This window comes from Vicugna pacos, chromosome 18, assembly GCF_048564905.1.
Source record: "Vicugna pacos chromosome 18, VicPac4, whole genome shotgun sequence".
Classification (NCBI taxonomy): Eukaryota; Metazoa; Chordata; class Mammalia; order Artiodactyla; family Camelidae; genus Vicugna; species Vicugna pacos.
Genome location: NC_133004.1, coordinates 42,366,510 through 42,379,953, shown reverse-complemented (window position 1 = coordinate 42,379,953; position 13,444 = coordinate 42,366,510). Strand labels below are relative to the sequence as shown.

Here is a 13,444-nt window from a genome sequence, read left to right as displayed (position 1 = left end):
AGTGCAAGCTGCTTATTACCAGGTGTGAAATGTACTGTCTGAGAAGGGAACACAAAGATTTTGGTGAGTTAGTGATGATGGAGGCAGGTGGGAGGGGCGTGGAGGAAGGAGGTAAGTACTGTCCGGAAGGGGCAGGAGGTGGAGCCAGGTCTTGGAGGTGGTAGAGGTAAGTCAGGTCATCACTTTCACGTTCTGTCCATCAACCACTCTTCATAGATGGAGCTGTAGGTGAGGCCGACAGTTCTTTTCTCTTCCAGGGCCTCTTGGTTCAGCCCACGCCACCTCACCTGGGCATCAGGGCCCAACTCTCCCCTCCGTTTCCTGGTTACTCTGGCCCAGGGCGGAAAAGCGGTCCTGTGCTGTCTAGCACCTGAGCAGGACGGCCACCTCCAGGCCAGAACACTAGGGCTTTCCTTTGCTTACAGGCTCTCCGTCTGTCTGCAGCCTTCGCCTTTCTAAAGACCCTCCTTACCTCCTCTCCCTCCCTGGGCTAAGAAAGACCCCAGGACCGGAGTCGGGGAGAAAACCCCGACTTGCCTGCCACGTTCAGTTCAGGGGTGGGCTCTTACCAGGCCCGACGGCCAGCTGCTAAAGAAGCCTCTCGAGTGCTCACTGCCCCGCAGCAGCCCTCAAGCGTCCCTCCCACCCTCCTGGCTCCTGCGAGGAGACTTCGGGTAGAAAGATAGAGTCCAACCAAAGCCTGCGTACCTGCCTTCCCCCTCCTCCCCGCCCGCGGCCCCGCCCACGCGGACGGAGGTTTAAAGGGCCGGGCAGGCCCACCCGGGCGTGACGCCCTTCCCCGCTCCCGCCGCCCGCCCAGGCCGCACCCACTTAGGGGCGGCGCGCCGGGGCCTAGTCCTCCCGCGGCCGGCGCGGCCGCTTTAAGCGGAGGCGGGACTGCGCGCCGCGGCGGCGGCAGCGGCGGCGGCGGCGAGAGCTGAGCTGGGGGTCGCCGGCCGGGGCTGCAAGAGTCCGGCCGCCAAGCGGACAGTCAGGGTAAGCACGGACAGGCGCGGGAGGACGGCGGAACGGCCCCGGGAAGCGCGTGCGGCGGCTGTGACGGATGGGGCCCGGGCACGGGGAGGCCTCTGCGGCGCGGCGGCTCCGCGGAGCAACGGAGGGAGGCTCCGGGCGCCCCGGGGTCCCCTGCTCAACCGGGGCCCAGTCCGGGCGGCGGGGGCCGACGGCGGCCCTGAGACCGCCGCCGCTGCCTGGCCGGGCGGGGGAGCGCCGGGAGGCGGAGGGCCAGCGGCGCGGGAATTGGCCCTCGGCGCCCGCCGTAGCTCGGCCCGGGAGGCGGGCGCTGGGTCTCCGGCGACGGTGACAAAAGGAGGGAAGCCGAGGGCCGTTTGAGGCCGGGGAAATAGACCGTGGGGTCGGGGAGCCATCCCCCCGGAGGCGCTCCCGGCTGGCCTGACACCTCTTGGCCTCCACGCAGGCACCTGGCTCGCCTGGCAGGGCGCGAAGAGAGAAGGTAGCGGCGGCGACAGCGCCCCCTCCGGCCCGGCGGCGCCGCCTCAGGCTGGGCTCGGCGCGGCGGGGCGGGGCGGCGGGGCCGTTTGTCGGGAGCGGGCGCGGCGTCGGCTCCGGGCTTCCCACCAGGGCCGGGACGCGGGGCAGGACCGAAGCCAGGCCTGGACCTTCGGCCTCGGGGGTCTTGGAGCTGCTCTTCAGCACGCAGGCGGGACGGGATGTTTCCCCTCAGCCCCGCCTCCCCCAAGACCCTCCAGGCCCAGTCTGTCGAGGCCTCTGGAAGTGGGAGAGTTGACGCCTTCAGTGAAAAAGGCTCCTTCTTGGCCTTTAAAAAGTTTGGGCACGACCCGAAGTTTCTTAGGCAGTGCGAGGCCGTGACCCTGAGTCTTGTGTTTTCGGGGATGGGGATGCGGGGCCTGCGGTGTTCGGAGGTGAAAGAGGAGCCCGTAGTCGGCTCATCAGCAGGGCTGACAGAAGCCCTCCCCTCGGTTTCCTTAGTGACTTTGCCTGCCCTGAGCCGGCGGAGCGGGGCTCCCGAGCGGGCTGGCCGAGCCAGGGCTGCGGGCGGGCGTCCTCTCTGCATCGGAGAAGTGCTTTTGGTGTCTCGAGAGAGTGGCCGGAAGGGGCTCTGGCGTCAGGGTGTCCCCATCACTTGGGGCAGAAGTGGAGTGTATCCGGTAGGCAGGGCCGTTGAAAGGCCTGCAGGAGAGTTATTGGTGTGTTTGAAGAAGAAAAAAATCAAGTCGTGAAACTGCCCCTTAGTGCAGAGTGAAATGAGGCAGTTATATACGAGGGGGAGGCGGGGCAAGTAGGTAAAAGCAATTTCACCCGGTTCTCTAGACACTTACCACGTTCTTAGAATAGAAAGCAAGTCTCTTGTTTTTCAGCCTGGAGCTACAGTTCTCAGTGTGGTCATCACCAAACCTGTTTGCAGTTCACTGAGGTGCTTTTTGAAGCATTTATTAATTCATTCAGGGAGCATTTTTGGAGTTCCTACTGTGTGCCAGGTGCAAACAAAATTTACAGCTTCCTGGCTCCTCACTGAGCCACAGTCTGTGGGTGGTGCTTGGACATCACCTTTGGCACCTGGTGATTTTAGTACACAGTGGAGTTTGAGAACCAGTCATGGAAGGCGGAGGTGGTCCTGCCACAGTCAGCAGACCAAATCCAGCCTGATGGCTGTTTTCACACAGCGCATGAACTAAGAATAGTTTTTACACTTTTTAATGGTTGGGGAAAAAACATCAAGAGAACAACAGTGTTTCACGAAGCAATTCAAATGAAATTCAAATTTCAGGGTCCGTAAGTAAAGATTGGTGGGTTACTGCTATGCTGGTTTAGGTACAGGTTGTCTGTGGCTGTTTTGTGGTTAGTGCAGAGCTCAGTAATTGTGACAGAGACCACAAAGCCTGAAATATTTTACTATCTGGCTCTTTAAAGAGGGTTTGCCGGCCCCTGGCTTAGGGAAAGATGGACAGGAAAGAACAGCATCTCTGTGTAAAAATCATATTTAGAAGTTAATAGAAAGAATGGACTACAGTAACTTTTATTTTCAAAAAAGCAAAGGAAATAGCGTTTATTTTCTCTGAATTAATGCAGAAGTGTTTAGAATAACTCAGGCATTTAGTCAGAATTTTCCAGAGATTGTGAGCTTGTACCCTTAAGTTCTCTAATCATTTGCTTCTTTTTGTAGGCTGGGTGAACTCATGGGCATGATCCTTTTCTCTTGAGAAGCAAAACTAGCTCAAAAGAAAAATGGCATTTGTTGCAACACAAGGGGCCACAGTGGTGGACCAAACCACTCTGATGAAAAAATACCTTCAGTTTGTGGCCGCTCTCACGGATGTAAATACACGTGAGTTGATCCTTTTCATAATTAGGAAATGCATTGATGTGACTCCTTCATCTCAGTTCAAATGATGTGCACACTGAGATGAGGAGTAACATTGACTTTTATGCTCATTTCCTCTTCCTCTGCTTTGTGGAGAAGCAAAGTGATGAGCATTACTGGCTGGAGCCCCAAAGAGGCACGCATGTGTGAGGGGGTGTGTGTGTGTGTATCCGTATCCTTGTCTGTGCATGCACACGCGTGGCTGGGAGTACGAATGAGTGTGACTGGTTCTAGGGAACTAGTTATGTGCCTTGCTTTGGACCATGACAGTCAAACTGATAAGATCTGATTGCTTCTCTTAAATTATTAAATCCAGTGATTTTAGAAACAGCCTTAACGTGATTTGAATTACCTGATGGTTTATTTGCTTTGCCATTTACAGCTGATGAAACAAAGTTAAAAATGATGCAAGAAGTCAGTGAAAATTTTGAGGTATGACCTTTATATTTTATGCTTTTCATTTTGAGATAAATATTCATACATGCTTTTTCCTGTTGCTTCCCTGTCAGTCTTTTTACTAGTAACTTAAAAAGAATTATCTTTTAAAGTGTAACTTGTATTTGAAAATTGAAGTTTGAGAATTTCTACAGTGTTGTCCAGCTTCTTCACACTAGTGACAGTGCACCCCAGTATTGAGTGTTGCTTTTGCTTATTTGACTTTTTTTCATTTTAAAATATGGTAGCTATTTTAGGCATATGCTTTCAAGATACACTCAAACTTACGTTGCAGATTTGTTATGTTCAGGAAGTAGATGTTATGTTACTGTGGAATGAGAGCTGGCTGTCAGTTTTGGCTCTCTTGCTTGTAACCTCTCTGACCTTGATCAGTTTCTCTCTTCTGGGCCCAATAGTCTGTAATTTTATATTTACTCATAGGTCCCGCAGATTCTGTTCATTTTTCTTCGGTCAGTCTTTTTTCTCTTTGTTCTTTGATCTTCAGATTCACTGACTTTTTCTGTCATCTCCAGTCTGCTGGGATGTTAATATTTCAGTTTATTTGTATTTTTGTACTTTAAAAATTTAGTTATCTAGTTATATGGTACTTTCAGTTTTAGAATTTCCATTTGGTTCTTCTTTAGATTTAACTTCTCTGCAGGGATTCCCTGTCTTCATTTATTGAGACCATGTTTTCCTTTTATTCTTTGAACATATTTATAATAACTGCTTTGAAGTCTTTGCTAAGTACAACATTTGGGTTCTATAAGGGTTGATTTCTCTTGACTATAGGTGACATTATCTTGATCCCTTGCACGTCTAGTAGTTTTTTGATTGTATATCAAGCACTGCGTGTAAAATGCCCTCGAATCTGTTGTCTCCCTTGGAAGATTATTGATATTTTTACTGCAGTCAGCAATTTGGCTGCTGGCTGATCTCAGTGCACTTGTGTAGGCTTGGCTTTATGCTGTGGTAGGGAGGATCTTTGGGATGCCCAAGGAGTTTCCAAGTCCCTCTAACTTGGTAGGATTCAGCCTCCAAACCACATCTCCCTGTGGGTCTCATCAGATGTTGATTTTAGGCTTTGTTGGGACAGGTCTAAGTTAGGCCCTACTCCAGGGCACGGTACTTCCCCAGCCAAACATCCGAGGTGTTTTCGAGGTTAAGATCTTTGCACTGTGGTGAGGGTGCAGTGTCCTCTAACGTTACTAGACCTCTGAAACCTCTCTTCGTCTTGCAGTCCTAAAGTCACCACTCCCTGGTAAGCCGCAGTTAGTCTTACCTTACCTTACGTGTAAGTGCAGCCCTGTCCACAGTCAGGGACTCATAGGGGACCATCCCCACCCCATTCTATAGTTCCTTTTTCTCCGGGGCTTTGCCCTGCAAATTCCAGCCACTTCAGCTACTGCCAACTCTGGTGTTTACTCCTCAGCTCAGCAGGACAGTCCTGCTTTCACTGGGCTCCAGCTGGCTGAGCCCCAGTCGGGAAGGTGAACCTGGCAGAGAGCCAGCGTGGTCGTGGGGTGCAGCTTGTGAATTCCCCCTCTTCTGGAGATCGTGACTGTTCCACACCGCCTCTCATCTAGCACCTGAAAAGTGTTCTCCCACAGTTTGTCCAACTTTATGATCAGTCTGGTGCCAGTTAGTCTCATAGGCCGAAGAGAAAGTCACTTTTCTTGTTTTTAACTTGGGAATGATAAAACCTTTCTCACAGAGGTAATGAGATTAAGAACAATAGATAAATTGTTTCCTAGCCTCTGTCATGGTCGTTTGAATTCATAAACATTAACTAAATGTTAGTGCAATTGAATCAAATATCCTATCTGTAGAAATAGTTGGTAGTTTTGTTTGGTAGGGGGACTTTTGTTTTGTTTTAAACAGATGATTACAAGGACTCATTGCCTTGAACTAAGCTGGAAAAAAAATCCTGAGATATTTAGAGACTGAGTTAAAGAGTTTTCTCTTCCATCCAAGCTGTTAATGCAAACTGTTAAAAAAAAAAAAAAGAAACACTATAAAAAGAGGTGGGAGGTAGAACAGGAAAGGCCTGCATTCTGTGTTTTATTGGAAGAACTGATGGGAGAGAACCACAGCCCTCAAAGGTTTATTTGAGAGGCTGGAACTGTGGAAGCTGCCTGTGAACCTGCGGGAACAGCACATGCCAGGCCTCTGCGTGTGGGCATGCGGCTCTGTGCCTTAAAGGGCTCACCCCTTTCTCTCCTGGTCAGTGTCGGGCAGTTAGCAAGCTGGTTCCTGGCTTTGGTCTCAGGTGCATTGATGAAATTAGCAGAATGAAACGTTAGTAAAGTAATATACTTGGGGCTTTTCTAAATAGTGACTTTTGAAATCTGTTTGATAGACATTTACCTTAAATGAGATTCAGATAACTAAGTCCTTCAAAGAATTAAATGCCAGAATAACCATCTGTAGGTAATTATAAATTACTCCCACTACTACTACCCAGAAAAAAGTGTTTAAACGAAGTGAGTGAAATTTAAAAAAGAATTCCCAATGGTTTCAGGAATCTTAAAAATTCGTTTCATTAACCACTTAGGGAGAAGATTCCAGGCTGAGTAGTTATCTATGGCTCACCTCTCAGGACAGAAAATAAAGAAACGTTCCAGTGAGAAATCATGTGAAAATTCATATGGATCTAAAAGCTGGGGGCTGAGTTGAAATACTGCAGAATAACTGGGCAGTTTGTTGAATGACTCTTTTTTTATGGGAGAAACTTGAAACTCAGATGCTTGAAGGCTGTGGAATCGGCAGGTGGTGTGGGCTTCTGTGCAGCCGAGCTTGATTTCGCAGTAACCTTGATGATGTTCCAGCATGACTCTTACCCCTCTTTTCCTTGAATCCTTGAATGTGCGTGTTTGGTAAGAAGTCTTACGCTTTGGGGATGGAAGGTGACAGACGCAGTTCCTGTCCCCAGTGGCTCACAGTCCACTTGGGGAGAGGTTGTTGAGATGCTGCACAGCTCCAGGGGTGCCCCCCCGCACCATGTGCTCTGGGAACAGCCCCTAGGACTGATCGCTGGATTGCCAGGAAGACTGGTACTCAGGTGTGCTGTCCGAGAATTGTGGTTCTTTCTTTGCTCCTGTGGCACCACACTCTTTCCTGCTTTTTGTCTGTTTCTTTCTTGGTTGGCGCCTCATGTAATAGACCACCCCATATCTATCTGCACCCCACATCAGGGTCTGGAGCTCTATATGCACTTAGCTACCCAGATTCCTCATCTCATTGTCTTCTCAGATTCATGATAGTAAAAGTTTTAATTCGTTCCTCTTATACTCCCATCCCTACCAAGTTAAACCAAAAAAAGTTCAACATGTGCCTTTTACACTCATACTTTCTCATAATTTTGTGCCTTTGCGTGTACTCTTAGAACCTTTCCCACTCTCTTGTGTGGTCCACTCCTACTGGCCTTTTAAAGGTTTTAGTGTCCCCAGCACTTCTTCAGGAAGGTGGTTTCTGCCATTGGTTCCATCCAGTAGTGTTATGTCCCATTGTTATGTTCCCTTAGCTGCCAGCGCTTATTTGTCATAATTCTGTATTATCAGTTCTTTTCTTGATATCTGTCTTCCCCTGTCACACTACTGCCTCCCCTATCTCTGAGGGCAGGAATTGTATCTACTTTATTCATCATTTTATCCCCAATGAGCACATGGTGGGAGCTCAGTACGTGTTTGTTGAAGGAGTAAGTGAGGCCTTACAAGGGGAAAAGAACTTGGGTGTTAGATACACTTAAGTTGAATTCACTCTCAAAACTTTCTGGCTGATAATCAAGAGGTGTTTTAACCTCTCTGAGCCTCTCTTTTTAATCTGTGAAATGGACAAAATACTTACCTTAGGGTCATGGTGGGCACTGAGCGAGGGAGAAGCAGCACAGTGTGTGTGCAGCCCCTGGGGGCTCTGTGAACAACAGGCCGCAGTTACTCAGCCTTTACCGGGGACGGTGCTGCAAGCTTCACGTGATTACACAAGGCAGGAAAAAATATCGTGCCTTAACAGATGGGGACATTGAGGAACAGAGGTTAAGTAACTGTCCCTCCCAGGTTTGCACTTCCCAAGTGAATTCCTGAAACTGCCCTGTAGCCATTTTATTGTACGATCTTCTGGCTACAGTTTCATTTCCTGTTCTTTTAAAGTCAGTGCTGGGAGAAGCAGTTGATGAGGTTAGATTATAATCTAATTCCTATCAACCTAACGAGTAAACTAGATTTTTAGATTGGAAAAGGTACCAGTTTGTTTAGGCTCTTCATTTTCCAGATGAAGAAACTCAAGTCTAGAAGCCAGATGACTTTTCAGAGGTCTCTGTAGAGCGTGGCAGAGCCAACCACAACAGGCTCCAAGTTGAACACGTTCCACAGCGTCAGTATTTCTAAGTTTACCAGTAAATTTTAACATTTAGTTCTCTAGAATTGGATTTCAGAAACAACAACCATCCTAATTTATTTAAAACTATGTTATCACTAAAGCATCTAAAAGTATTAAAAATGTTGGCTCTGCTAGAATTTTTTTTGAGGTTATTATAATATGTGAATTTGAAATGAAAATATGTATGCAGACCTTAATGGGGTTTTCTTTTCTTTTTGCATAATTAGAATGTAACGTCATCTCCTCAGTATTCCACATTCCTGGAGCATATCATCCCTCGATTTCTTACATTTCTTCAAGATGGAGAAGTTCAGTTCCTTCAGGAGAAACCAGCCCAGGTAATCCGTTCAAAAATGTCAGTGAGAAACAAGGTGTCCTGCTGTAGGATTGCAAAGCACTTGGGAATTAAAGCAACTCAGAACATGTATGGTTCCCCTTAAAAATGAAAGAGGTTTTGTCAGATAAGGATAACTTTGTCCAAGGCCGTTACTACCTCAGTTAAATTTCTTGGTTTTATTTCTATGTGACCATCTCTTTTGTAGTTGGAACTGTTCACATTTGCGGACCCGTGACACACCCGAGCTCTGTGTGTTAGTCACATCCGCATCTGTGCACGAGGGGGGCGATGGTTTAGTGCCCCTCCCATACCTGTTGCCCAGCTCTAATCTTACTGTGCTCAGTTCTTATAACTCTGGTCCACTTTGTTTTATCTGTGTCCCCTGTCCACTCTTTGCACCTCCTCCTCACCTTGATCATTTTAAACACTCCCATCATATTTTTTTCCTAGAAATATTTTCAGCACTGATCTCTTAAAAATAACTTTAAAAATTACCAAGTACCAATGAGAGTTAATTGCAAAGTAAAGCATTTTTTTGTGGTACCAGTTCAAGGTCTACCTATTTTTAGTTCTCAGCCTCATAGACAGAATCATGAAAGCTCAGCACAGCTTGGGATGTGATTAGTCCTTAGGCCCAAGGTACTTGGAGAGAACGTCACAGGAGCTAAACTGAGATTACAAAGTTCACTTTGTATTTTGCTCTTTTATCTTAAATCCATCCCCCACGCACACATTGTTACCCGTCTGCTGGACAAAGATAAGGGGTGAAAGAGGGACAGTTTGGCTTACTTGGTTCGGTGCACAGTTGTAGAAATAATGAAAGTATTGGTTTGTAGTACGTGCTTTGGATTACATTTAAATAATTTACAAGGCTGTTTCTAAAATGGGCTCCATCATGTAGTCGGGTGGTCACCAGTGCTGGGCGTAGCTGTGTGACGCTTGTGGAATGGGAAAGAATTACCTTGGAACTCTTGGAAGGACTTGATATTAACATTTTTATTTCTCTTCAACAGCAACTGCGAAAGCTAGTTCTTGAAATAATTCATAGAATACCAACGAATGAACATCTTCGTCCTCATACGAAAAATGTTTTGTCTGTGATGTTTCGCTTTCTGGAGGTAACTTTTGAGAATTCTTGTTATTTAGCCACATTTAAAACTTTGAATGATTTTCTTACTGTAAAATCCAGGGTTATACAGCCATTACCCTCTCACTGAAGTTCTGGCTCCCATGAGTAAAAATTTTCTTGATGTCCATTTTCTCCCATTTTGCTGACCAATTACTAAGAAAGGTTAAATGAACATCATGTTTTTTGAGTCACTGGGAAAGTGACCAGACACAGTGGGAACCTTTGAAAGTGTGTCTGGTGGCGGTCGACAGAGCACAGAGTTCACTGGCTCTGTGCGTTTGTGTGTCGGGCACAGTAGACACACAGTCATGAAGGGTTGCTCAGATTCTTGGGGTCAGTCCATCTGGTACCTGTTAAGCTAACCTTTCAATTGGTTTCCTTACTGTTCTTAATCTTGATTTCTTAGTTCTCAGTCTTGATTTTCAGTTCTTAGTTTAGAATTCAGTCATGTTTCTGGACTCCGTGGGAAGAAGAGCTTTAGAAGGGGACAGAGGCGGGTTCAGACCTTGGCTCTGTTTTATTAGCTCTGTTACATCAGCCACATTGCTTACCTACCCTGAGCCTTAGCTTCCTCGCAGGAAATGTGTGGATGGGGCCCCAACTCAGACAGCATCTGTAAAGCATCAGCACCGGGCCCAGTGCGTGGTGGGTGCTCAGTCATTGTCCTTTGGCAATATTTTCAAGCAATGAAAAGTGTCTGTTGGGCCATTAAAACGTTAGTTCATGGTGTGACTTGCCAGAAATGTGTTACTCGTGTGTCAGAGTGTTACTCTCACAGAACCTACTGGTGGGATGCCCTTCAGCTGGTCCTTCCTGTCTGGGACAGCTGTGTTCTGTGGGTTTGTGAATTTTCAACAGATCAAATCTAAGTTGGTTGATGGAGGGTGTGTATGCAGAAAATGCTTAGAAAATAGTCTTTAATGTTTAGATTAAAATAAGGTTTCAGAAATATAACTCTTAAATGCTTTTTTTTTAGACAGAAAATGAAGAAAACGTTCTTATTTGTCTACGAATAATTATTGAACTACACAAACAATTCAGGCCACCCATCACGCAAGAAGTAAGTGTTTATCCTGATAGCACTTTTAAAGTGTGCCAACCAGTCCCTTCTGCTCTGTGAATTATTTTACTTTGTTAGAGGTGACACAGCACATGTTGCTTTCAGTCATGGAGGATACAACCAAAGTTAGGGGAAATCCTTTATCAGTTAAACAGTGACTATTTTCCTGAAAGTGTATATGAATATTTTGCTGAATCTGTTCAGTAGTTGAAATGTGTTCACTGGCCGAAGTGGCAGGGCTGTTTGGGTGTTCTGGTGTTTAAAGTTTGAGATGCCGCAGGGCTCCATCGCTGCTACACGAGGGTCAAGAGGTGGGTTCTGACGTCCGAGCTGGGCTTGCCTCTCAGTGTGCAGTTCGGTAGCTGTGTGACACTGGGTAATCTCCGAGCCTTTTGAGGTTCTTCTGTAAAATGGCGGCAGTCACAGTATGTCCTCAGAGATTGCTTGGAGAATTAAATATAAAAGTTAAAGTTACTAGCACAGGGATTGGCATCTGAATCTTCAGAGTAAGGCAGTCTGTGTTAGCCATAATTAAGATAATGTCTTCTCTGGTGATACCCTTGGCAAATGCCTAGCGTAGATTATTGGGAATTAAAAGCCTAAAGACAAAATAGTATTCCTTCCACCCTAAAAACCGTATTTAGTGTCTTGGTGACTTCCTTTCCTTTTCCCCACCTTGTGCATATGTATGTTTTTCTACATAATCGCAGTACTGCTGTGGGTGACTTTATATCCTGATTGTTTCCCTTCACATTACACGTAAGCATTTTCCTAAAATACTTCATGAAAAGGATTTTGTATAGTTACTTTTTAATGGATATATGATATTATCTCATATTTTTGGATATTTAAGATATTCCAAAATATTTGTTTTATGACCATAACTAAATATCTGTTTACAGTTCCAATTATTTTGTAGACTGGGTTTGCAGACAGAATTACCAGATCAAAGGTGGTAATGTTTTAGTGCTTCTGGTGAATATTGTTACCTTGGTTTCCAGAAAGGCTTCTGCAGTTTAAGCTTCCCTCAGCAAGTGGGCGGCTCCCTGTTGTGGCCCTCCCTCCAGCATGGTGTGGGCTTACTTTTTGAAAGGCAAAAAGTGGCATTCATTATAATTTTCATTCCTTTGCTCTTCCTAAATTAGAAGGCTTGTTTTCTGTTTATCAGTCTTTTGTGGGTTCTTTGGTCTGTTTGTTCACATTCATTGCTTATTTGTATCTTGAGTCTGACTTTTTTTTTACTTGTTTTATGAGTTCTTATATAGGAAGACTATTAGCATTTTTCTTATTTATTGTAAACATTTTCTGTTTATAAATATCTTACTTACACTGTCTTTTTTTAGATTCATCATTTTTTGGATTTTGTGAAACAGATTTACAAGGAGCTTCCGAAAGTAGTGGTATGCTGTTTTTAATATTATCTGGATTTATTATTTATATTTATTTCTCATCCCAAAGGGTTGAAGGAGTGACTGGAGGGATGCTAATTTTAGAATGGAGAATGTTAAGTGGTGATAAAAATATACGTTGATATATTAGCCACTTAAAAAAGGGGTTCTTTTGGTTTCACTGTTTAGATTAAATACTGTATTTTGACATAAAAGCAGTATATCCTTATTGTAGAAATTTTCAAAAAAAAAAAAATCCGTAATTATTCTCTCATTTGTAAGCAGCCATCTCCATTGATGTTCTGGGCTTCATTTTGTGCTCTGTGACGATGGTGGCGCTCACAGTCTTGAAGCCTTTGGAGGCAATGATGACTACTTTCAGCATTTTTTCTGTATCATTAAAATTTTTTCCTATATTGAAAGAACCGTTTCCAAGCAGTGCTACCAATATGACAGTGTATGGAGTGGAAGCGGAAAGACCCCTGCCTGTCCTGCTCTCATGTATCGGAAGGAATCACTGTTAGAGTTTTGAACATCCTCCGAGATCCTTTTTCTGGAGGTCGTGGTTCTTAGTGACCTGTAGTTTTCTGTCATGCATGTACCTTGACCATCTCCCTGTTGCTGGTTTTCCAACCACTTTCAGTTCATTATTGTCACAAATAATGCTTTGGTAAAAATCATTGCATAAATCTGCTTATAGGTCAGAATTTCTATTTTAAAGATTTTTTAAGCTTAAATTTTTTTAAAAAACTAACATTTTTCAATGTTAAAATTGACTTTTTGGTCTTTAAGGATTTTAACCTGCTGATAGGGTATAGAACTTAAAATGCGTTCTGAATTATCGTCACTGTTGTGTCAGCTACCATTTCGATCAGTCTTAGAGCTACTTTTCATCAGAAGTCATCTTTCTTCACCTGAAGCCCAAATCCCATTGAGAACCAAGGATGACAGCAAGGTCCTGACTTTCAAAAATGTCTTCTGTACTTCACTTCTGTTTAATATTTGATCTCTATTTAGGAGACTGTTTGGAAAGTGAGTTCACTGGGGGCCAGCTCCTAGTTTCTTATGGCTGGAGGGATGGGGTGCATCCACCCCGCCTCACTCGGGTAGTAATGTTATATCACATATGTTTCATCTTTTATCAGCCAGGGAACAAAAAGGAGAAAATACTCAGGGCAACTTTGTTTTCTTTTGTTGGAGATGGAAAGTGTGTTCTCTGTCGTGTTATGTTTATGGTCCTGAAAGATGAGGACCCGAGCGCTGCGGGGTGGGTGCGCCGTGGGCTTGTAGGGCATTCATCGTCTTCCACCACGTCAGGTGTGCTTTATTGAGGGATGTTGTGTTTGAGTTTAGG

General features: G+C 45.2%; 1 protein-coding gene and 1 non-coding gene across 8 annotated transcripts in view; both read left to right on the top strand.

Annotated features, from left to right (window-relative positions):
* Positions 1 to 853: 853 nt before the first annotated feature.
* The window catches only part of TRRAP (transformation/transcription domain associated protein), a 96,847-nt gene continuing 84,256 nt past the window's right edge, over positions 854 to 13,444 (top strand). For 6 of the 7 annotated variants that reach the window (XM_072943316.1, XM_072943312.1, XM_072943315.1 and 3 more), the window contains exons 1-7: positions 854 to 996; positions 3,167 to 3,328; positions 3,747 to 3,796; positions 8,404 to 8,514; positions 9,527 to 9,631; positions 10,619 to 10,702; positions 12,046 to 12,102. In XM_072943316.1, the coding sequence (XP_072799417.1) occupies positions 3,229 to 3,328; positions 3,747 to 3,796; positions 8,404 to 8,514; positions 9,527 to 9,631; positions 10,619 to 10,702; positions 12,046 to 12,102 (507 nt within the window). In that variant the 5' untranslated portion in view covers positions 854 to 996; positions 3,167 to 3,228. Of the gene's footprint in view, positions 997 to 1,332; positions 1,475 to 3,166; positions 3,329 to 3,746; positions 3,797 to 8,403; positions 8,515 to 9,526; positions 9,632 to 10,618; positions 10,703 to 12,045; positions 12,103 to 13,444 lie in introns of those variants that run through there. The other variant, XM_072943311.1, reaches the window with a different exon arrangement.
* LOC140687194 (small nucleolar RNA ZL1) lies at positions 3,457 to 3,660 on the top strand. Its single transcript, XR_012061376.1, has one exon. It is a non-coding gene; the product is annotated as a small nucleolar RNA ZL1 (small nucleolar RNA).